This window comes from Furipterus horrens, unplaced genomic scaffold (genome assembly GCF_987537825.1).
Source record: "Furipterus horrens unplaced genomic scaffold, mFurHor1.1.pri manual_scaffold_1, whole genome shotgun sequence".
Lineage (NCBI taxonomy): Eukaryota > Metazoa > Chordata > Mammalia > Chiroptera > Furipteridae > Furipterus > Furipterus horrens.
Window position 1 is genome coordinate 152,969,676 of NW_028327171.1, and position 25,888 is coordinate 152,995,563.

Below are 25,888 nucleotides of genomic sequence, written 5' to 3' on the forward strand. Positions count from 1 at the left end.
TCAGGGCCAGAATGCCTGTCTTTATTCTAAAATTGTTGCATTAGCTTTGGCCCCTCAATAACCACAGATCACAAAAGCCTTAGTCACAGCTGGGTCTGTCTCAGTCTCAGTTGCCATAAGTGATCTCATTCTACTTTGGGAGAAATGGATGTCCCATGTTTTGTTAGCACTTTGGACTACAAGTACCACACAGCCTGCTGGAAACCTTGAAGGAGAGATTGGCAACCCAGTTCCTGTTCTGACTGCTGCAGGGGAGCCTCTTGGTTTAGGACTGCAACTTGGATTATGGGGTTTATTCCCTCTTTGGCACTGACCTTGAGCAGCTGTAGTTCTGGCATCCCAGAGGAAATTTTTCTCTCTATAACAAGTCATTTTCTTGGGTGGATTGAAGAGATCTCAGACCAAAACACCTCTCTGGGTTCATCAGTCAGTCACACTCAGCAAGTATAACTTAAGGCTTTAACTAGGTCCTCAGGGGTGAGTTAGACCATCTGGGGCTGCCCTATAAACTGCCTGATAACTTAAGAACTAACATTTAAGCTAGAACCTGCTCAGTTTGGAAATGCAATGAAATCAGTAGCCAGTGATTTGTTGCATGTAGGTCGCTAAATGGAGGGCAAGGACCATGTGTGAGTATATCTTGTTGAGCTGTTTTCAGAATATCTTTATGGCATTTATTAAGCTTGTTACGACCCTAACATTCCTCATGTGGAATTCTCTTGTGCAATGGTGACAAAATTATTATTTTAATTTCAGAAAACCCAACACACAGAAATCATTTATTTTTAAAGATACTCTTTAGTTAAGAATATATCTGGAATTTTTATCACAGTTGTAGCTACGCTGTTACAAAAGTACCAATGATACACCAAATACCTGAAATGCATAAAATTTCTCACCCTCTACCCTAAAGATGCTTTTTAACCACTGACAGGAGGTCAGTTTTTTCAATAATGTGTGTGCATCCTGTTAGCATCCTGATCTCTATAAGTAGCTAACAATAAATTGATTACAGTTTAAATAAAGGTACTTTTGGAAGGCAATGGTCTGCATGAGAAAATTGTTCATTACTTTTGATTCTGAAACCCTGCGCGCACGCGCGCGCACACACATACACACAAGTTAGCAGTAAGCTTTTTTGCTCCTGTTGTCAAGTGAATCATACATATTGAAAAAGACCAGTGCTTCACTCTATTGTCTACACTGTCACCCTGGTTGATACCCACTTTCAAACACTAGTGTAACCTTGCAGAATTAATTCTTTGTAAGAAAACAAACTTTTCCCTAAGGGAAGGTATGAATTAGGTAATTTAGAACTGATGAAAGGTATTTCCAAATGGATTCTTAAATTTTTATGCCAGACATTAATAGCTTTGTCTTCCCTCTGTGCTTGTTAAGTTTATGTTTGACACATATGTCTTCACTTAAGCAGTTGATTCTCTACAGGTTCCAGTTACGTGTATTGGTAACCATCACCTTCACCCTTTAAACGGCTTTTATTGCATTGAAACATTTTAAAGGATTCAGTAGTCGTGCTTTTCTAACAGCATTTCATGTCTAGGTTACTGTTATAATTTTATGCTGAAGTTGATGAGGCTTATTGAGTTATTTAGGCATATTATATGATATCTGGTCCATTAAAGGATCACATGTTGGAATATGGAATTTATCTTTTTGTTTCAATATAGTGCTATTATTTAAATTGAAATTGAAATTGAAAGCTTGAATTCTGAATGAGTTAATTTCCAATCCCAAAATGACTGATTTAATCTAAGGGCATATTAACCCAGGTTCAAATTTTTTTGCTTACAAAACACATAATTAACTAGTTTCTTTTAAGATTTTTAGAGTCTTATGACAAATACAAAGGAAAACATAGTAATACAGAGACTGTATATGAAAATGAAAGTAAAATTATTTTCTTTAAGTAACCCTGAGTGAAGATGAAATCTTAGCTAAAGGTTTTAAATGATGAACTTATTTCTGGAGAGCTTTTTGCATGTGTTAAGTAGTACTGTGGCCCATTCACTCCTGTATCTTTCAAGTAAGCTGTAGACAATGATTTCTTTCTTCAAAGGCTGTGTAGACATGGTAGGCATTTCATGAGGCTGATGGGTTTTACAAGGAAAGACTAGTATTTGTTGTGGTTTATATAAAGAAAATGCATTAACTATGCTGACTGTAGATTTCCTTTTCATAAAACAATTATTTTTGATTTGCTCTTAAACAGTTGTTAGTCTCTAATCCTTATACATGTAGGTATTAGAGAGATTTCTTGAAATTTATTTAAACCAAATAGAATTGTGTTTCATATTGCAGAAGTTGCATTAATAAGAGCTGAAATACCTTATGGTAAGTTCCTCCCACTCTGAACAATTTCTCCAAATTTCTTTGAATGGTTAATGAATACATTAAAACAACAGTTTCTAGTGATTTAATAACAATTGGACAGGTTTTTTTTAATGTTTTTTTTTTTACAAGTTGCTTATTCTTTCAAGTGTGTTTTATAATATGATTTTAGAATATTAAGTATGTGTTAGTGTAAACTCTTGATTAATACTTTGAAAGATTTTATATAATCTCTCAGAGGAGGCATCCTTGAAATTTGATTTAATAGCATAATACACTAGTGTTGTCTATCTGTTCAAAGGTTTTTATTGCTAAGATATCCCTCTGCTTTTTGACCTTATCCTAGTACATTGTTTTTTAGGTAGTAGTAGAAAACTGAGCCCTTTATTATGGATGTACTTCTTGGAATTTCTGTAAAATTGAAAATAAAGTAAGAAATCTCATATCTGGTGAAGTGGTGCAAGTTCATCTAGGTGCAAAGTAAAGAGCTTTTTGATTACATTTTAGTTTCTAGAAAGTTAGACCCTTCACTTTTCTCATGTGCTTCTGAGACCTTCTGCTAAAAGATGTGCCAAATGTCAAATGTCCCAGGAAAATACTTTTCATAGACCTGAAAAAAGGTTTAAGAGCTATCCTTAATTGACCATCATAAAAGAAATTATAGACATTTATCTTGCTGACATTATCTGATGTGAAAGATCCAAGGAATATTAAAAACCCAAACAATTGTAAGTTGAAGTCATCTTTCATAATTAACCTTGCATTTTTGAGATGGGTAGGGCTGGTTCTGCTGTGGAATAGTATTATCACACTTGCTGCATTCCTTTTTGTTACCAATTTTTTAAAAAGTAATTTCTAGAATAGCTTAGTGGCAGTAAAAGTAATGGCGTATGTTGTTTGTATTTGTTTCTATGATAATTAGTGAATGAAATTGATTGTGGATTAAGTTTAAAGTTTTGCTAATTTCAAAAATAAAAAATGTTCTTTTTACCTCAGCCCAGAGAACATGGGACTTCTTGACCCAGCGACCAGTGATGGGCGAGTCATTTTCTTCTTGCCCTGGCAGAAGATGACTATCGCTGGCACGACCGACACTCCAACCGATATCACACACCATCCCATTCCTTCGGAGGAAGATATCAATTTCATTTTGAATGAAGTGCGTAACTACCTCAGTTGTGATGTTGAAGGTAATGTACACACTCCTTTAAGTTTGTCTTCTCTCTTTTAGAAAACTCCTATACCATTCTAGCTCTCTCTAGGGACCTTCCATGTTCTCTAGTGTGACTCATCTTCACACCTGGCCTGCTCTAATTCCTAGCGCTCACCCTCTTTCCAGATTTGTGAGAACCAAATTGTAACACAGTGGGAGGAAGTTGCCTTTTTTCCCCTACTACTTTCTCTATCCACATTAAACCTATACAGTCTTTTTCTGATAATTTTTTTTATCCTCACCTGAGGACATGCTTATTGATGTCAGAGAGGGGAGAAGGGAGGGAAAGAGAGAGAGATAAGCATTGTTGGGAGATAGAAGCATTGTTCGGTTGCCTCTCATACTTGCCCCAAATGGGGACTGAACCCACAGCCTAGGCATGTACCCTGATAGGGAATTGAACCTGTGATCTGTTGGTTTACAGGACGATGCTCCAACCCACTGAGCCACACCAGCCAGAGCTCTGATAATTTTTAATGGCAAGATTGTAGTGCCCTACATAAGCTCTAAACGTGCATGCTCTTTGAGAACACTATGAAATGTTTGTATCTCTATTTAATTTCTAGCGCTTGGGAAGATCTGATTTACAGATACAGGATATTCATAGGAAATAATTAGAGAAATGAGAGTGTGGAAGTATATTCTAAGAAGTTTAGTGAGCTGTTACTATGTGGAAAGTAAAATGTTGACAGTGGATTTAGGTAAGAAGTGTAACTATGCTTGCTTGAATTGCCAAAATTTGCTTCTTTCCAATGCTAACCTAAAAAAAAAATACTATATTTAACTTGGATGTCATAACATTTTCTCCAATGAACAGATATAGTGATTTTTTAAAATCCAGGCTAATTTCAGAAGTTGCCAAACATTATCCTTCTGTATTTCCTCTCTCCATTAATAGCCTCATCATCCATCTAGTCAACCAAGCTAGGCATGGCATGCTTGTCTTTGGTGGTCCTTCTCTTCTCACATCTAGTTCACTTTCTATCAATGCTCATTCCTTAAATCCCCCTTCACTCTATTGCCCTCATTCACACCTGTCATTTCTCACTTGAACAGTTACATTGGCCCCTAACTGGCTTGCATGTGACAGGTTTCTGTCCCAGCCCAGTCTGAACTTTGTATCAGAACTCTCTTTCTAAAACACACTTTTAATCATCACTTCCCTGCACTAAAATATCCCTTATATGTCTCCCCATTGAATTTTGGAAAAGTTCTAAACTATCTTATATGGGATCTAAAGCTTTTTACAATCAGTCTTTGCTCGTTTATGTTCTTGTACTCTACCTCTGTGCATTCTGTGGTCTAACCATACTGTATTACTTACTATATCCAAATCAGGTCATGAACTTTTAAACCTCCTCCTTGTTTAGATTGAAGCCTTTCTCTGGGATGCCCTTTGCCCCCACTTTTCATCTTGGCTTTTTACCTTTATACTCCTGTAGAAGGTTGATCTAGTATATCACATTATATTACTGTATAGGCAGTAGTCAGAGATATATATTTCACTTGGAGCTCCTGGAGGGTAAGGATTCTTTATTCAGCTACAAAGTTTGCTATCTGTTTGGTATGCCACTCATGACTGTTTTGAATTAAAATGAATTAGTATTAGGTGTTTCCAGGGTTTTTGATGATGTTAGCAATTTGGAAATCTTTCTATATGAAGGTATAAAGTTTAAGATTTTCGGAAAATAATCTGTTTATACCAGGAGTCTTCTATAATGTTGGCCTTGGTGGAGGACATGTGGACTTTTTTTCCCTAAAGGATTTATTTTAATTGTGTGATCACATATTTACAAACAAACAAAACAAACCACTTTAAAAAATGGTTCAGGTCACTCTCCTAGTTTAATTAATTGAGCTATATTTTACAGTTTCATTTTCTTCTAATTTCAAGTAATGGATTTCATTTTGAGTAGATTCTCTGTGTATATCTACAATAATAGTTAAATATATTGAGTACATGTAATTGAAAATGTGTGGCTAATATCATAGCCCTATAAGCACAAGTTTGATTGTTGGAGCAAGAAGTAAAATTAATTCAAGAGCAGAGAGCTCTTGTTGACAGTTTCCAAAATCTTAAAGTTCAAATGCAGTAATGATGAGAAACCTAACTGCTTATACATGCTGAGAGGCTGGATGTGCGGGAAACAGATTTGGTTCCAAAAGGCCTCCATATCCATAACGTAGGTGGGGATTTCCACCAGTGAAATATGCTTCGGACTATAACAGGGACTGGAGCCCATACCATTCTCTTTTATCCCGTCTATAATTGGAGAGAAGACTTTTGCAATACCTGGGGGGACCTGGTTGATCTATAAAGCTTGTTTCAGTTAACATACCTTTTGGTAGTCAGGGAATTGGTGGAACTAACAGTTGTAAATTCTGATTTTTGATAAAAATGGGTGAAATTCATATCTAAACACTATAAATCAAGTCTTTCTCCTGGTGGTCTGGGGACTCTTGAGGTTAAGAGTTCTTCAGCTAGTAAATACCTGGGATAAAAGCAGAGATCACAGCTCTTCTGTATACTTCCCTTATTTTCCTGTGCAACCATCTGTCACACTTGCCTACTTATAAACTTACCCTTTTAAGCAATTAACAATGAGTGATTCTTTATAGCTGCTTTTGATTCTTACTTCTAATCGACAGCTTCATATTTGAGGAATTACCCTCAATCTTCATAGAGTGTCAGCTGAAGGATGTCTTAGTGAAGACATTCAAATTTGTATTTTTTCCAAGGCATTTTGGTGAAGCTAGAGGGAAACTGAGAGAAAACTCAGCTTCAGGCAGCACTGAGTTATTTGATTTCATGCTGTTGATAAATATATTTTAATCTTTTCATTTGTGTGAGGGGTGACACATGATTTATTTTTTAAAATGCTACCATTATTGAGTACTTTGTGTGCTAGGCACTCTGCTTACCATATTGCCTATATTATCTCTTTGATTCTTTAGAGCAACCTTATGAGGTATATTTTAATTCCCACTTTACAGATGAGGAAATTGAGTCCCAGCAGTCTTAAATTTCTTGCCAATAGCTCTTTTGGGTTGGAGCCATGCTGTGAGGACAAGTCAGTCTAACCTCAGTGCTTGTGCTTCTGAATACCATACAGTACTCTGATTGGTAGTTTCAGGTTTCATGGTGTGATATTGTATTTACTAGGAAGTGGATTAGTCTCTCAATTCATTTATGAAAGCTGCTAGACACCTTCAGAATGGCAGTGACCTTTGACCCCAACTGGCCTTATTTGAATTTATATATTAAACTAGATGAGATTTCATGTCTTTTAACTAAACACTTAGGCCAAGCAGTCTTATCTACAGATTCAAAATTTTAAAAATTTGATTTAGATCCTAGAGCAGTAGTTTTAAAATGTTTGCATTCACCATGGTTGAAATATCATTTTAAAAGGATTTATCAAATGGATGAATAGTAAAATTCTGACAACAGTTTCTGAGTCTTCCCAAATGGCTATATCCTTAAGAAGAAAAAAAAAAGTGTCATATCTTAACACTCCATGCTGTTCACAGCAGCTGCCACACTTCTGCAAAATGCGTCGGAAGAATTCTGAAGAGCATTTTGCCTGTTGGGAATAAGACCATGTCTTCTTTTACGATTTAGAAAGCTTTCCATTCACAGGCTGAATTTTCTAGATTACTTGTTTGTTCTTTTCTGAAATGAATGGGTAATTGATAGTTGTATGGTGCGTATGGGGGTTAGGAAGAAAAATGTATCATTAAGTCTGCTGTGTAGAGGTTAATCAGAAGGATGCAGTGGCAGAACTAAGCAATGACTTAAAGGGATTGAGAGAGACAGAAGATTTGTCCAGTGCTTTATCCACGTAGTTTTTCTGGAGTGCTTCTCTAGGCAGCTTCTCCAGTTGTGCACAGGTTTTCACATATGCAATTAGTCGTGTTTATAGATTGCTTGCTATTCAATTAACAACTGAGCTGGTCATATCAACTCACTGCAGACCTGCCTTTTCACTGCCAGAGATTGTACCAGGGTTATCAACTTACACAGGCTTGGATGCCTTCCAGCTGTTTAATTATAGTGTCACATGTTTTGCTTTTTCTGGTTTCATTAGTTTATAAATGTAATATGGTATCTTATTTCTGTGATTAACACTTCATTTCAGCAGGTTAAACACACCGGTAGAGAAGTATTGCTTTCTGACACTATTTCCCCTGTGCTCCTTTAGATATTTTCACATGCTTTTTTATTGATTTTTTGAAAGTAGCACACAGGAGAAAGAACACCCCCAAACGTATGGCTAAATAACTGATGTGAAACAAAACCGCACATTTAGCTCTTAATTGTCACTTCCCATGGGCTTCATTTTGTATTATTTTTTAAAACAAACACTTGTCTTGCCAAGTTTTTATGAGTAAGAATATTAATTATAATTTGAAAAGAATTACATAGCATTTAGTCTTTTCAACCAGCTGTTAAAAATGTCTCTTCAACTTTACTATTTATATGGTATTTTATTCTTTATACATTATATATACTAAAACCTGAATAAGTAATTTATCAGTATTATAATAAAAATATTTCTTAAACATGATGGTAGAACATTTTTATTTTCTTACTATCTTTTAGAAAATATAGCCAAGGACCTTTATATACTCGTGGTACTCGCAGGTTTTTTTTTTAACAACTGGTCAATGGACACTTAAAAACTCAACTAGATGCCATGTGGGTGAGCCACTCTAAAAAGCGGTGTTTAATGAGGATTTTTCTCAGCTTTAATAGTAGCATTGTTTCCTGTCATCTTGTTTTGTGTAAAGTATTCATTTATTTTGAAAGGGAATATCCAATTGTTTAAATATATAGTCATTAGAAATCATATATATATATATATATATATACACACACACACACACACACATATACACACACACACACACACACACACATATATATATGGCTTAGCATATTGACTCAGAGGCCCAAATATTCTTGCTTTTTATTTATAATGTCAGCACTTCTCATCTGATATAGAAAGTTCAGAGAATGTTTTAATGTCACTTAATATTTATTGATCACTATACATGACTTCCATTTAATATTTATTGATCATTTTGCATGAATACTATTCATACTGTACATTGATACAGTATAGAGAGTCTTGAGAAATATTAGAATTGACATTGCTGAAGATTTTCAACATGGTGAGGAAGATGAAACAGTAATGAAATCTTGTTTAGCTATCCTGACAGTATGAGAACCAAAAAAATCAATATGAATCTTTGATCTCTGAAGCATAAAAGCCTTGATCTGAGTTATTTGTTTCATACATTACATTTCATGGAAAGTTAAAGTAGGTGAGGTTGACTACCTACTGTTGGCTATAACCTGAATGATAAAACTGATATCTGGGTAAGAACTTGAGGGTAGGAGTCCTAAATTGAGTAAAAATATTTTTACTTTATTTATTTGGACTCGTGAGGTTAGTAGGAGAGGAGGATACTTTGAAATGGTAAATATGGAACATGTTATGACAGTGAAGTATTTGGGTGAAAAGGGTGCTATTACAGTATATTATATCATAATGAGCAAAGGAAGTACAGTCAAATTTCACTAAAAAGATGCTTCATTAGAGATGTGGGCAAGGGGGCCATGGTTGCAGTAACTGGCTTGCTGATCTACAGGGCAAATCTGAGGTCTACTACTTGGCAGCTTTTACTCTAGTCCTGTGCAATATCATTACCACATGTGGCTACTTAAATTTAAATTAATTAAAATCAAATAAAATTTGAAGTTCAGTTTGCATGAACCACATTTCAAGTGCCTAATAGCTTCATGCGTAAGTGGCTAGTGAATTGGACAGTGTAAAAATTGAACATTTTCATTACTGCAGAAAAGTCTGTGGCAGAGTGTTGCTCTCCAGAATCTGGACAGATTTATGTATGCCTTGAGAGAAGGAAATACTTATTTTAATAGTCAATTGAATTTGTATTTTTTTGTTATATATAAAAGAAGAACTTGATATAAAAAAGCTCAAGACATGATTAACTTAGTGACTCAGCAATATCTAAGGTTCATGGCCCTTATTTCTGTTCACTCTGCTGTCCTCCAAGTTGGCTTTGTCCTAGGCCTAGGGTGTTGCCCTCATGGTGACATTATGGCTGTGGCAGTCCCAGGCAATGTCAAGAGTCTTGTTGCTGTCTACTGCATTCGAAGCCTTTTGTTTCAGAGAACTTTAATTAGTGTTTGTTTAACAGTGTACAAGGTTTCCATTGTGGGTGAATACTGTGGGAAAATACGACTTTGGGTGACAAAGGAGAGAAAGCTGTTAGTTCAGTTAGTTGCTCTCTTTTATACAAGTGGTTAGAATTCATGCCTCATATGTTCAACTATGCTCTGTCCCATGGACATAGATTATATCCGAGTCCTGACTGGTCATTACTTAATTTGGGTGGTGAAGAGATAGAAGCACTTTATTCGTCAGCAGCAAATAGCTTTTTGAATAATCCATAAAAATCATCAAATCTCAAGATAGAGAGAAAAATGGTAGAGAGATAACCTGATCTTACCACCCTCTGGACTAATAATATAAAAATCCTGCAGGCCATAAAGACTGATTCATATTTTAAATATGATTTAAAATTTGATTATCTTTAAATGTATCTTTTAAAATAAATTGAATCCCAAAATTTATCTGATACAATTATTGTGCTAAAAGCTTAATGTTAAGATATCAAGCAAAATAAATGAAAGTTCCTAATGCATGAACTCTTCTTGGCAGTGTTTTCTTTTTTTGAGTTTCAGTTTCAAGAGTAAGCATTTAAAATGATATCATTGTACCTAATGTTTTATTTAATGTTCTTCTATGAATGAAAAACTTAAATGTTTTAGTTTGTTCTTTTTCTTTCAGACAACACAATTTCATAGACGTATCTTTCTTCCTGTTATACCAGAAAAGGTAAAGCATTTGCCACAAAGATTATTTGCGTATGCTTCAGATTTACTCTAGAAAGTCTAATTTCCAATCAAAAAATTTTTAAATCAGTCAGAGGGCTTTAAGAGTTGAAACCAAATTCTTGGCCAGCGTGGCTACCTAAGGAATTTCAGAGACACGCTCTCAGACTTTGTGCTGGCCATAGTGATGTTCTGAGTAGTTGGCTAAGTTTTATTTTTGACTCAGAGGGTGATTTAAGCGCTAATGGAAAATAGTGGTAATTTCCTAGTCAGGCTTTTTGTAAAGATTAAAACATTGCATGATTTGTGTTGAGATTTTACAAGACTTCTGTGGATTCCTTTGAAGCAAGAATTAACCCCTATTCCATGTGAGCCATTTGACTTAAACGTATTTAAGAGAATGTATACATCAGAGGGGCAGGTCTAACTGGAATCCCAGCATCCAGACTCCCTTGAGGTATCCAGTAAAGAAACCTGGAAGCCTGAGGCTTTCCTCACCAGGTTATGTTTCTTCTTCCTTTGTTTCAGATAAGGTGTTTGAATATGGGTTTGATTAGACACCTTTGTAGAAGCATATGCGTACTTCTTTCAGAATGTAATTGTGGGTGTTAAGAGTGTGGCTCTTAAGGAGCTGTATGAAAATATGCCCGATTTACCTTAATTCTAGTATAAGTTGTTTTTGGCTCTTTTCTCTATTTGGTTAGGTGCTTCTCTTTCTTTTTCCTTTCTTTTCTTTACTTTTTTTTAGTTTTTTTATGAGTTTTTGTGATTTTACACAGTCAGCTAAGATACATATCTAAATGCTTTTCAGGGGCTGCTGTCAATAAATATCTAGGAGGTTCACTGTACAAAGTACATGACCATGGGGTAAGTGGGAGCTGAAATCCAGCCTGCACTCTGCTCCCCAAATTGTGCCTCCTGAATAAAACAGTTGAATTTCAACTAAGGCATGGGTCTGGTATGGGCTGGTAGGGACACTGATGATTCTGTAGTATATGTAAAATAAGTCCTTAATCTTATCAGGCTTGAATTATGTCAAATTTTCCTTTTGTGTGGTATTTTTGAATTGTGGTTAAATTGCATAATATCAAATTTACTGTTTTAACCACGATTAAGTGTATAATCCTATAACAGTAAATGTATTCACATTTTTGTGCCACCACTGCCCTTGATCTCCAGAATTTTTTACCTTCCCCATCTCTGTACCCATTAAACACTAACTTCCTATTCCTCCCTCCCACTCCCTCTGGCAACAACAATTTCACTTTCTGTCTCTATGCATTTAACTACTCTAGGTACAGCATATAAATGGGATCATACAATGTTTGTCCTTTTGTGACTGGTTATTTTACTTAGCATAATGTCTTCAGTGCTCATCCATGTTGTAGTGTGTGTCAGAATTTCCTTATTTTTTTAAGGCTGAATAATATTCCATTGTATGTATATATAACACATTTTGTTTATCCATTTATCTGTTTCCACATTTTGGCTATTGTGAATGATGCTGCTATGAACTCAAATTTTCTCTGTTTTCTGTTCTTTTTGGTATGAACCCAGAAACGCAACTGCTAGATCATCCGCTAATTCTATGTGTAAGTTGTTGAGTAACTGCCATGCATTTACCTATAGTAGTTGCATCATTTTACCTTCCCATCTAAAAGGTACAAAGATATCCCAATTTTCCACATCCTTTCCAATATTTGTTATTTTCTGGGGTTTTTTTTTTTTTGTTGTTGTTGTTGTTTGTTACTTAATTTTTTTTTTAGTAACCATCCTAATGGGTATGAAGTTGTATATCATTGTCATTTTCCTTTGTATTTTCCTAATGATTAGTGATGTTGAGCTTATTTTTATATGCTAATTGGCCATTTGTACATTTTCTTTGGAAAAATATTCAAATCCTTTGCCTATTTTTCAGTCGAGTTGTTTGTGTTTTAGTTAGAGTTTTAGGAGTTCTTATATAATCTAAATATTAACCCCTTTTCAGATATATGATTTGCAAATATTTCCTCCCATTCCATGACTTGCTTTTTCATCCTGTTGATGTCTTTTGATGTACAAATATTTTAAATTTTGCTGAAGTCCATTTTATCTGTTTTTTTCTTGTATAGCCTCTACCTTTGATGTCACAGGCAATAAATCACTGCCAAATCTAATGTCATAAAGCTTTCCCCCTATATTTTCTTCTAAATGTTTTATTGTTTTAGCTCTTGTGTATAGATCTTTGATCCATTTTGAGTTAATTTTTGCATATGATGGAAAGTAAAAGCCCAGCTTTATTTCTTTGCATGTGGATATCCAATTTCCTGTTTTCTCATTACTTTTATTACTATGGATAATGGCTAGGAGTAAGATGGAGAATAACCCCAGTTCATGGGGGAAACAAAATTGTGTTTCTCTGTTATCCAGGGATAGATTAACTAGTTTATCAAAGTAAGTACAACAGGACTAGGTAAGCAGTTACCTCCCCGGAGTCTGCAGCTGTGGGATTGGTGCACATGGTCAGCTCCTTGATTTGGAGAGTGGAGAAAAAAACAAGCTAAGCCATCCTTGAGGCTGATCTGGATAAAGAAATGTCAATTCTGAAAGCTCTGCCATTGGGTCTTGCCCCTGCCCCTGGTGGTGCAGCAGAACCGCAATTGGGCTACCCTTCTTAGCCATTTTTCAGTCAGTAATGACTACTATCCATATTCTCTCTAGTTTTGTTGGTATTTAGGGGCAATTTTGTTTTGGCAGAGATAGTAAGAAAAATTTTGTAGTATCTTAAATTTTCGGAGTTTCCATATACTGTAATATAAGTATTGTGTACCTATATTGGGAGGAGATCGTACACCAGTTTTTGTGGCAATTATAGATAATGGGATGAAAAAAAAAAAGGAGTATGGAAATTGTCAACAGCTGAGAAACAATACAATTCAATGGGTAAGAATGTGCTGCTCTGTCATTTATAACAAGTTTGCTTCGGGCATGTTGGTTAAGCTTTTTCAGTCTCTTTTCTCATCTGTGTAGTGAGAATAATAACCAATGCTGAGGGGCTTTGTGAGGTTAAATGAGATGAAATGTATATGCCAAGTACTTTGACAATGCTAGGTCTGCTGTAAATGCTCAGTTAAAGACCTTTGTTTTCCCCAAGGAGAGATAGCCAGATGTATTCTATGAGGAAATACCATAAGTCATGTCTATTGGTTTTTAATTTTGTTTCTACCTTTTTCTGTGGTTCTTTTTAACAGCTTCAAATTGTCTCAGCTCAGGGTTGCTAGCATTTGTTTCTTTTGTTTCCTCTTTTGTACCAGTGTCAGTGATTTTCAAGTTTTTTGCCTTTTTTTTTTTTTTAAATGGAGATTATCTTTGTAACAAAGTAGTTGGTCTTTTCTTGTACTTATTTACTCAGTTCATATATTGAAGGGCTTTCTCTCCCTTTTAAAGTGCATATTCATGTGTTGCTTTTGCTGTACTCTTTCCTGCTTATTAACTATTTCATAGTTTTGTTGAGATATCTGAGTAGTCTTCTTAACCCTTGTCTGTGATCCTTCCCAGTGAGAAGAGGGGACGTCCTGGCAGCGTGGAGTGGTATTCGTCCCCTTGTGATAGATCCCAAGTCTGCAGATACTCAGTCCATCTCCCGAAATCATGTTGTGGATATCAGTGAGAGCGGCCTCATCACTATAGCAGGTACAGGGTTTACCTTGTTACTTGGCTATGCTTTAGATAGGACCTTGGGTTCGGTGGTCACACTGAAATCTCTTAACTCTAATCGACAGGGAATTATTTGTTTTTTTATGATGCTAAGTAAAGTCTAACACATTGCTCTGCCATAGTTGTTACAAACAACAGGTAGAAATTGATAAATGGTTCATTATAAAAAAAAATAAGGGATAGTAGCCTAATGAATTATTTATCAACTTATTTGTAGGTGGAAAGTGGACAACCTATCGATCTATGGCAGAAGATACCATAGATGCTGCTATCAAGGCTCATAATTTGAAAGCAGGACCAAGTAGAACAGTTGGGCTTTTTCTCCAAGGGGGCAAAGATTGGAGCCCCACACTCTACATTAGGCTTGTCCAAGATTATGGACTTGAAAGTGAGGTGGGTGTGATTGCCGTATCGTCTTACTCTACCTATCTCACTATTACCAGTAACAGAATCAGCAACCATGTGGCCTCCCTGACTTAGAATTTCCTTTCGCTGGGTTCATTTCTGTGTACCGTGGAAGTGAACTAATGGAGAAAAGGAAAGAAGGGGTTATTTGCTTTAGTGGCCTGAAAAACAATGTCCATTTTAGTTTCTGTTTTAAAAACAGGTGTTTGTTTGCTTTGTGCCTAGCAGACAGGGTATCCCAAATTCTTCCTATCGCAAACATCAGGCAGGCTGTTCTTGAGAAGTGATGTTGGGAGCAGAATGAAGCTGAAGCTTCATCAGTCACTGGTACAGTGATACATGTGTAGTAGAGTTAGTGCTGGCCTAAGCATTTGGGGCCCAAGTGGTTTACTCCCACAAAATCAAAATCTAATACTCTCCTACAACTATTAGTTACAGGCTGTAAAAAGCTGACAAGATAAGCATGTACATTTTTTTTTCTTTGTACCTAGAAGCTATTGATATTCAGAGTACTGGCCTGATGCAGTTCTGTTTTCTAGGTGGCACAACATCTCGCCACCACCTATGGTGACAAGGCTTTTGAGGTGGCCAAAATGGCAAGTGTGACTGGAAAAAGGTGGCCCATTGTTGGAGTGCGTCTTGTGTCAGAATTTCCATACATTGAAGCAGAGGTATGTGAATAGCCATGTGGGGATTTTCTGTCTGCGTGGGATACCATTCATTTGTTGTTGTTTTTTTCCCATGGTCTTTAAAATTAAAATAAAGATAACGTTTAATGCACACATGTCAGCTAAAACCTGGAATAAAATGTTCAACTCAGACTTTTTCTTTATATATTTTTTATTTTAACTCTAAATTGACATTGATAATGGTAACAATAATAATAAAAAATAATGGATTTTTGTCTCCTCCACGGAGCTCTCCCAAGTCTTGTTAACTCACAGTCGTTTGCCCTTTTGTGAATCTGCAACTCTTGTGTGCTACCTGATAACATATCTTGATTTGACACTTACCCAAAGATTTAAGCTTTGTTTCTCATTAAGATTCCACATTTTAGAAACCAGAGACCATGCTTTATATTTACTTATAATTCACTTCACGTTAAAACCTAATATCCAGTAAACATTTGCTTATTGACTGAAGGTGATTACTGCGGATGGTAAATAGGAAGTGAGACAATTTGCATGTTTGTGCCAGGTTTTAGTCAGAAGGAAGGCATTAACCCTTGTCCAATTTGTCCCAGTTCCCAAACCTCTTTTGGCAGGCAGATGGGGAACTTGTATGATGACACTATTTGTCTCATGCCTATTACAGACCAGAGTTTTAAAGAAAAATGTCACTTTTCCTAAGCATGATTTTTTTGGTGAAACTTTATTTCCTCTAAAAAAAAAAAAAAAAGAGCCTAAAGTAATAATTTCACTTTAATCCGACCTCAGGTGAAATATGGGATTAAGGAGTATGCCTGCACTGCGGTGGATATGATTTCACGTCGTACTCGCCTGGCCTTTCTCAATGTCCAGGCAGCAGAGGAAGCCCTACCCAGGATTGTGGAACTCATGGGCAGAGAACTGAATTGGGATGATCATAAAAAAGAGGTATTGTATAGAAGTCTTTAAAATAAGAGTAACCATTACAAACATGTACTGTCTCCATCTGTTAGTAGAGGCTAGCATAGTTTTTGTGGTGACTTTAGATTTCTTGCCAATTTCTGTGTGCATGTCTGATACTGCCAGGTCTTCGGAAACTGGAAAGATATTCTTGTAGAAAAATTTGTTAGCTGTTTCTGGAAAATCCCTTATAGAAAAATGCACTCAAATTTTGTGGTCATAATTCCTGTAAAAGATAATGATTGTGGGTAGACCTTTTTTGGGTATTCATTGAAAACACTCATAGAACGTAATCTACAGTGAAATTCATTCTCCTGAAAATTTGCCTTTGGCAGGAAACCAATTGCTTTTGGTTTTACTGCCTAACCACCAAATACGTATTGATTTTTGCCATTTGAAATTTTATATTTGAATCCAAATTAAAAAAGAAAGCCAGTGATGTCCACATATACAGCTCTGGGCTTATTGTAATAAACAGAAGATCATCATAGTTTTCTTTTTAAAACTAAACTTTTATCTTACGCAGTCATTTTATGTATTCATTTAAAAAATACTTTCTGTGTTGAGTGGTTCAATTCCTTCCTGCCTAGTCTTTCTTGAACCCATTCCGTTTAGGCGTTTTTGCTGCCACTTGTAGTAGCTCTGGTCACACTCACCAATAACCTCCATGTGGCTCAATGTACTTATCAACTCCCCATCCTCCTTCTACTCAACTGGTGGCATTGACACACTTGATTCCTCCTTCCTCCTTGAGCTACTTGCTGGAACAGTACCTGTCTTAGTCTGTGCAGGCTGTGGTAACAGGATGCTACAGACTGTGTGGCTCAACAGTAGGCATTGATTTCTCTCAAATCTGGAAGCTAGAAATCTGAGATCAGGGACCAGCATGGTTGGGTTCCAGTGCAAACCCTCTTCCTGACTTTCAGATACTTGCCTTCTTGCTGCGTCCTCGCATGGAGGAGAGAGAGAGGGAAACGGGACCCCGCCCTCAAGACTCATCTAAACCTATTTCCCAAAAGCTCTATCTCTGAGTACCATCACATTAGGGGTTAGGGCTCAGCATACAAATTTGAGGGGCACAATTCAGTCCATAGCACCATATTTCTTGGATCTCCCCTGCTACCTTCCCCAAACTACTACTGCTACTACTACCAACATCACCAAGTCATAAATAGCTATTTCATGTTTGATTGATTAGGGGTAAATCTTTGTGTCATCACCTGATCTAAATCCACTAACAAACCTTATCATATTTACCTTCAAATCATAGCTTGAATTCAACCCTTTCTTAACACATTTAACCACTCACCCTGATTTAGCATCTCTTACATGGATTGCAATAGCTTCCCTTTCCTAAACCAGAGTCAGTGCTTTAACAGCTACAGTGGTTCTATTAAAACATAAGCCAGATCATTGGATGTGTCAGTCTGAAGTTCAGGGGATCGTCTAAACTAGAGCTGTAAGTCTGAGTGGTATTTAAGCCATCAGACTGGATGAGACGCAGGGAGCTCATGTGGTTAGATGGCAGCAGGCAGTCCAAAGATTGAGCCGTGAGCACTCCAGAGTGAAGAAGCTGGAGAGAAAAGGAAGAATCCAGGAGACTGGGAAAGTTATAGCTGGTGAGGTTGGAGAAGGTGTAAGAGGACTCAACAGAGTTGTGACCAGAAGGAAAGGAAGTATTTCAATGAGGGGAAAGTAATCTGCTGTATCAAATGTTGCTGATAGGTTTAGTAAGATGAGGACAGATAATTAACAATTCCTTTGATAAAACATCCTTCTTGTATTCACAGTAAATCCAGAGTCATTACAATGGTGTACAAGACCTTTGTGATCTGGCCGCCTCCTTTCTGATCCCTGGTCTTTCTTCCCATTCATTCACTCCCCTCCAACCCACAGGTCACGCTGCCTTTTTTTTTTTTTTTTTTTAACTCACATGGGCTGATGCCTCTGCTTGGAATCCTCTTCCCTAGATATCCTCATGGCCTTCTTCCTCATTTCCTACTGGTCTCTACTCCAGAGAGACCTTCTTTAATGGGGCTAAATAAAAGAGCCACTTTCTTCATCTGAATGACATTTTTTACCCCTTTCTTCCTTTATTTTTCTCTTTCACATCCATTCCCATTTGACATACCATGTGTTTAGTTATGTGTTGTCTCCCTCTCCTCCAGGAAATAAACTCCCCGAAGGAGAAGACATAATCTGTTCATTTCTGTACACTCAGTGCCTGGCATATATAGTGGGTCCTAAATAAATACCTGTTGAATGTGTGAATGAACATTATCGAGCATCTATGTCATATGTAAGGAAGGCCGGGCATAGGTTCTGTCCTTAAATTGTTCTTGTTCTGGTGTAGATTCCCAAAGATGGTTACATATCAGAGTCACCTGAAACATGTAGGGGAAAGGGGAAGGATTCGAGGGTCGTCCTGAGACTCTCAGAGTCAGTCTTTCAGGGATGAAATGGTCCTCCTACATTTGAGAAATTATCTTATAATTTTAATGCAATGCATATAGTATATTGCTGGTGGAATTCATGTTGAAAGAGCTCCTTAAACTAGACTTCAGCTCTGTCAGGCATAAACCTTTACCCCACTTCATAGTTGCAGACATAGGCTCTGGGAGTAAGGCCCGCTCTGAGTTCACCCAACTAGTAAGTTGTGCCACTGGAATTGAAACCAGGTATTCTGATCCCAGAGCGTACACTTTTCCCACCCTGTCCTGTTAACTCAGAGTTTAGAAAATTGTGAGTTAAATAAATGAAACTATTTTCTTTAATGTAGATACTTTTGTGCCTTAAAAATGCTTCTGTGCATTGTCAGTCTCCAAAAGGGAACTTACTCTGCATTGGTAGAACTGGTTTATAGCTCTTCCTGTTTTGAGTTTTGGTTTGCTCAACTAAAGCTATATACAGAGGCAATCATTTTTTACCAGATAGAAGAACTGAGGATAATGTGTTCCTGTAAAAATTATGGTTGGAATGATTTGAATATGCAGGAAGATATTTTGTGCCAGGAATTCAGGCTGTAGGAGGTAGAGAGGAGGAAGAAAATTCTGTAAACTGGTGTTTGGGCCTCCCAAGGCAACTAGATTTAACTTCAGTTCAGATTTTATGAGCAGATTTATGTACTCAGGAATATCCTCCCATCCCCCTCAACAAAGTAACAAAAATAAAAGACCTAACGTTATTACTCAGTATCCGAGACATTGGAGTGTTAATGAGGTCTGTGGACAGTCTGGAGAGAACAAAGGAGAAAGAGGGGAAAAAAAAAGAATTAAAGGTTAAAAAGCTGGACTTCTGAGAAAAGGTTAAAAGCATTGGGATTATTTAACCTGCAAAAGTGAAAAAGGAACAAGGTGATAAATAATTCTCTGTAGATGATTTGTGGTTGTTTTTACCAGTCAATACTTAATGAGTGACTTGTCTTTGGAGCATTATACCAAATATTTTAGGGGAATAATAAATAGCTTATAGTTTCAAGGATCTTGAAATCTAATTGAGTAGTTATAACACATATATACCTCAGAAGTGTATTTATGTTTTCCAAAATTTAGAGAAAGATTTAGAGAACTGTCATTCAAAACCAAATTCAACCAAGTTGGAAGACCCAATTAGGGAGAAAGGCATTTTCTAGAGGCATTGGGGATATTTAAAAAAATGGGCCACTGCCTAACTGTGTACCCCACAATATGTCAGAAGATGACTACATGGTCAAAAGAGTTTAGAAAATTGTGAGTTAAACAAATGAAACCATTTTCTTTAATGTAGATAATCTGGTGCCTTTAAAATGCTTCTCTATTCCTTGTCAGTCTCCGAAGGGGAACTTAATCAGAGACAGATTCAATTCTTTTTGGAAGGGCTGGAGGAAAGGAGACTAGTATTGCCTAGGAAGTATTTTGGGAAATGCTGCCATAGTATTCGGTAAGGAGATTTTATAACTTTCAGACAAAGCATAAATTTCATTGAGAAACTTTAAAGAGAAGATCATTTAAATAGACTGAGAGAGTATCACAAAAAGAAATTATTTCAAAAGATTTCAGTGAGGAAGAAGCAAGTGAAGAAATGGAGTGACTGGAAAAAAGCAAGCTGATAAACAGCAAATTTAAAACAGATGGAAGACAAGTGCTCAACAATGAAAACGTGTCCAGGAATAATATGGATGTCCATCAGAAGAGTCAGAGATTGGCTGAATGTTGGAAAAAGTGCTAAGGACACAAAAAATAACTTTTAAAAATAGAAAAGAATACAAGTGAGGCCTGACCTAGATTATTGCTTGAGGAGACTCACATCATCTTTTTGAATGCTGGAGAAAAGGAAGAACTTTTCAACTTATAGTTTAATACCCAGTTGTTTTTCTTTTTTTCTTTTTGGTCAAGGATAATGATTTTCAGTGCAAAAAGAGCAAAATAAATATTGGTAAGAGGAAATAGATATTCAAATAGGAGGTTGCTCGAAATGAGTTTGTATGCCAACCCAGAAAAATTATACCTCAGGGTACTCAGAGAATTTGCAGATGGAATTTATTTAACCACTGTCGAGCTTTAAATACTGTGACAGGTAGGAACAGAACCAGACGACAGATGAGGGTAAATGCAGTACCAAATTCCAGCAGGGTAGAAGAGAAGAAAATATAGTTTGTAACTTTTAAACCAATGTTAAGTGGTCTTAACATTGTTCTTAGAAAGTTTCTAGATTGTGGCATTTTAAGTTTATTTTACCAGCATTTAAGAAGAAGGATAGTGGTGATCACTGGAAGCTAGTAAGGAATTGTTTAGGAAAAAATCATTTTGGATACCCCCCTTTCGTTTTTTAATGGTTAGCAAGGTTGTTAGATCAGGGAAATGTTAGAAACATAATGTATTTGAATTTCTTAAAGCATTTTATGAAGCTCCATGTGATATCTTTTTGAAATTGGTGGATTTGTCATCAGTCAGATGGTCAGTTTGCCTCAGAAGAGGCCTCTGGTAGCAAGCAGGTCATGAAGACTCTGTCTTTGGTTTGACTTAGTCTACCTTGCGTCAAGTGCTTACATTACACTGTTGATGGCATGCATCTTTGGTATACCACTAATAAGAAACTAGAAGGAGAGTGAATGTTTGATGACAGATTGAAGCAAGGGGTGAAATCTCTTTAGGTATCATTTAATAGAATAAACGACAAACTTGCAATAGGTAGAAAAACAACTTCATCCATTCCTGATAGATTTGACAAGGCTTAAAAGTAGCACATGTGAAGATGAAATATGATTTCTGTTACCTGTGAAGGCATAGCAGTTAACAGTGGATCATGGTTACCCCCAAATACAATTGCAGTCTTAAGCTACATTAATAGAAATCATGTCTCCAGACTGATGAAGCTAATAGTTACTCCTTTCTAGGTACTTGCTAATCCCAAACCAATTGGAGGAATTGCAAAGAGATGGATTTAATCTTAACATCCCTCTTGAGCTACTTTCAGTGGCACTGAGTTATCGCCCTGTTGTTAGAGTTCTTTCAATGGAGACCTCATGCTTCCATTTTGGGAATGTTGTAAAGAAAATGTGGGGTTAGGGAGGTACATTGGGTGAATTCTAGGGGAAAATCTCTCCCAGCTTTGAAATTCCATGATCCCTTGCTTGATGGAGTATGGGTAAATTACAGAAGTGATGATGTGACAAGAATCAAAGAAGAGCTTGTTCTTGGAGGGAAGCATGAGAGATGCTCTTTCCAGGGAGATGAATCTTGAATCAGTTTCGTAGAACATGATCAGGCAAAATATGTACAATGGAAAAATATTGTTTTTTATTAATGGTGAATTTTCTTGTAGGAAGAATGCCCTTCGTGACTTTATAGACAAATTTTACATATACTGTATGTATTGTGTGTGTATGTACATGTATAATATATAGTATATTTCTATACTATATAATACATATTTTATGTATATATTAGCTGAGATAATATTTTAACATTTCTAATTTTACATATAATATAGTTATTTTGTTATTTTACTATAATATATAATATATATTTATGTTACTTAGATATTTATATTAAAACATATATATATTATATACTTCTCTTAAGAAAGAAGTAAGCAGGGAGGGTCATAACCTCAGAAAGTTAGTCTTCCCAGGAAGGAGCAAAGGCACTTGTTACCTACATAAGATCCTTTGATGGGAAGTCTGGGGAATTTAGAATAGTATTAGTGAGCTTTCTCTAAGCTGTGCTTTGTAAAAAACAACTTCAAAATCTTAATGGCTTACCATGGCAAACACTTACTTTTCACTCCTGTTACATGAAGGCTGCATGTTAGCTGTTGTGACTCTTCTCCATATTGCAGATTATCTTCAGATCTCTTTGATTTATATCCCTCTCATGGCAGAGAAGGATGTATATATATACTAATATAGGCATAAGGGAGGAAAGATATTGGTGAATACTGTACAGTACAATAGAGTCATTTTGAAAGATCTTAAATGGGAGGCAGACATGATGAACGCTAGGAATGACAGTGTTCTCAGCAATAATGTCAGTCGAGGCTGGGACATTGAAAATAGCAAGAGGAACTAGTCAGGACAGCTTATTTCTTCCCATTATTCTGTAACTTCAACCCACCTATTGGAATCTTAGTAACTGAACAGCTAGTATCATGGTGTCTGTCTTGGTGTACTTCATGCAACATTATAGTAGTTGTTCAAGGCCCAGATATCTTCTTTATGTTTAATTGCTTTTTTGTCACCAACGCCACAAGGATTTGGTCCTAGAGATTTTTGTTAGCTAATGCTATGGAAGAATATTCAGCTGTAAAAAGAAATAAGGTATTAAAACATGCAACAACATGAATGAGTCTTAGAATCATTATGCTATAGAAGCAGTCAAATACAAAAGACTACCTACTATGTAAACCCTTTCATATGAAATTCTAGAAGAGGCAAAATTCTGAGGACAGATCAGTGGTTGCCTGGGAATAGAGGTCAGGGGAAGAGATGCACTGCACGTGAGCAAAGGAAGCTTTTTAGGATGATAGAAATGTTCTCTATCTTGGTCATGGTAGAGTATACATCAAACTACATACCTAAAATAGGTGGATTGTGTTGTTTATAAATAATACTTCAATAACACTGGAAGAAATAAGAATTTGTGCTGGTCAGATAAGTGAGAATGAGCTAGCTTCTTTTTAGAAAATGAAAAGAAAAACATCAATAAATCTTTTCATAACTATTTGAACTTTGTGTGCATCTGTGTTTTAGGAAGAACTTGAAACAGCCAAGAAGTTTCTATATTATGAAATGGGCTATAAATCTCGATCAGAACAGTTGACAGATCGCTCTGAAATTAGCCTACTGCCTTCAGACATTGACAGGTACTTCTAATAAGTTTCTCTCTTATTTTTCTTCACCTACATAAGTATTTTTTTTCCATTATTCAATGTTGTATTGCAGGTACAAGAAGCGATTTCATAAGTTTGATGCAGACCAGAAGGGCTTTATTACCATTGTTGATGTTCAGCGTGTATTAGAGGTAATTTTTTTTTTTTTTTTGATTCAGTGTCTTGGATAGCAAAAGAATGTAAAGATTATATTAGATATTTTTTCTTATCTAGTGCTTTCTATAGGTAATATTTCTCTTAATTTTTGAAAAATTGGTGACATTATGAAAAGGTTTTGCATAATTTTTAGTTAAACCTTGTTTTGTGGTTTTTAGAGTATCGGTGTCCAAATGGATGAATATACACTACATGAAATTCTGAATGAAGTAGATTTAAATAAAAATGGACAAGTGGAACTCAATGAATTTTTGCAGGTGAGTTGTACTGAATGGAAACAAATGTATTTGCTTTTAATCTTTTGGTTGTCAATACATGCTCAACAATAAGAGTTTTAAGACTACATTGTTGTCCCTTTATTCTGAAGCAAAGAGAGCTTGAAGTCAGCAAAGGTTGATGTGTCTGCCCTCAAGGATAAGGCTCCATGTAGTACATGTTCTTTTTCTTTCTTTTTCTGAGACACATTCTATTGTGTTGGGCCATTTAGATTAAGTTCTAGTTAATTATGGCTGAAAGGGGTGAATAAGAAGTGTGTTTTTTTAAGAAGTATGCCATAGGATACCATTGCTGGACTATACCTGCTTCAATAAGGAACACAATGTTTCTAATGTGGAAAGTGTTTAAAGAAAAAGTTTTAAAAATCATAATTGCATTCATTTGTGATTCATGTTCACTTGAGAACCGGAAATGTAATTATTATATTCTTACATTATTAAGAACCTGAAAAACAAAAGAAAGGAAGCATGTACTCTGGGGTCAAGACCATGTAATTCAAGCATTTGTATTTTTAGTTTCTCAAGGCTCACTTGTTTAATCGTAACCATGAAGGAAATACATTGTGTTACTTTAACTTCAGACTGGATACTGCACATCATTCCTTAAAGGAGACAAATTCAACAAACCTGCACATTATTTGTGGCTGTGTATAGGACTCAGATCACCGGAAGAATGCATTGGCTTCCAAGCATCAGGTTTTTTGTGTAGTGCTTCTTGGGCAGGTATTTCAAATGAATGCCAGGTCTTGCTTGCACCATGGCAATGATGAATGCTGAACATGAAATAAATTAATGCTGGGGATTTTGGTCAGTGTCAGCCCTTTCTTCACTGTGTCAAGTTAAACAAACAAGATCAAGGCAAAGGAAATGGTAATTGTCTCTCTGGAGATGAGCTGCAGATAAGAGCATTGTTGAATCTAAATGCAGAAAATTTTCACAGGTTGTGTCCAGCATTACAAAAAAGAATGTTTAGTTCTTAGCTTACTGTTTAACTAAGTGCACATTTTAAATAAGTTTAAAATTTATGCTTGGCAGTTAAAAACCATTTAATACATTTTTTATCTAGTTTTTTTTGTTTTTTGGGGGGAGAATATTTTATTGTCTCAGGTGTTTAGAAAACTTTTAAGAAATAGTCGATGTGTGTTGTAAATAACAGTATTTAGGGTTGGAAGACCTAGGATTTTAGAAACAGTAAGAATCTAGTTTTATGGATATGCTATGGAGTTTGGGTTTTAAGTAATTTTCTTGAAGGCAATAATGTTAAACATATAGAAAATAATTTAAATCATCTGCAGGTTTTTTGTACAGTTTTTAATAATTGAATTTTTCTTATTTTTTTGTCCAGTTCTTAATGAAAGAGACTATTCATGAATTTACTAAGTACAAATATACAGTGCGATTTTCAGATTAAAAAATGCTGACCATATTTCTCATGAAATATATTCACACCCAAATGTTATTATTTTTCTTGTAATACGGTTTCAAGGTACATGTTATGTTTAAATAAATTTTGAATTTTTCAAGGTTGGTAATGTTTATGGACAAAGACAAAATTCCATCTTTATCAGTTTTGTTAGCTATGATAAACTTAGAAGGTTTTCATGGAATCAAAGAAAAACAATAAACAATAAATGGTCTGTTGTTAGATGTCAACATTGTTTATGTTATATAAAGTATGTTTTCATTTTATTAAGTACAATGTTTTTTTTTCCTTAAGATTAAGAGCCCATGTTTACCTCATTAAACACCATTTTTAGTATAGAGCTGGTTTTTCAATAATCCTCATGGAAGCTTCACTATAGGTATTACATGGTTAGGACTATTTTTAGGTTTGGGCTCTAATGCCACTTCTGCATGTAGAAGTCAATCTCTAATAAGCAATAGCTTGTGAAAC

General features: G+C 35.8%; 1 protein-coding gene across 3 annotated transcripts in view; it reads left to right on the forward strand.

The window, feature by feature from the left end:
- Window positions 1–25,888, forward strand: part of GPD2 (glycerol-3-phosphate dehydrogenase 2) — a 143,371-nt gene that overhangs the window by 113,218 nt on the left and 4,265 nt on the right. For all 3 annotated transcript variants that reach the window (XM_090280012.1, XM_090280031.1, XM_090280024.1), the window contains exons 9-16: window positions 3,346–3,539; window positions 14,025–14,159; window positions 14,401–14,576; window positions 15,128–15,259; window positions 16,025–16,183; window positions 23,424–23,536; window positions 23,616–23,694; window positions 23,878–23,976. In XM_090280012.1, the coding sequence (XP_090136138.1) occupies window positions 3,346–3,539; window positions 14,025–14,159; window positions 14,401–14,576; window positions 15,128–15,259; window positions 16,025–16,183; window positions 23,424–23,536; window positions 23,616–23,694; window positions 23,878–23,976 (1,087 nt within the window). The remainder of the gene's footprint in view (window positions 1–3,345; window positions 3,540–14,024; window positions 14,160–14,400; window positions 14,577–15,127; window positions 15,260–16,024; window positions 16,184–23,423; window positions 23,537–23,615; window positions 23,695–23,877; window positions 23,977–25,888) is intronic.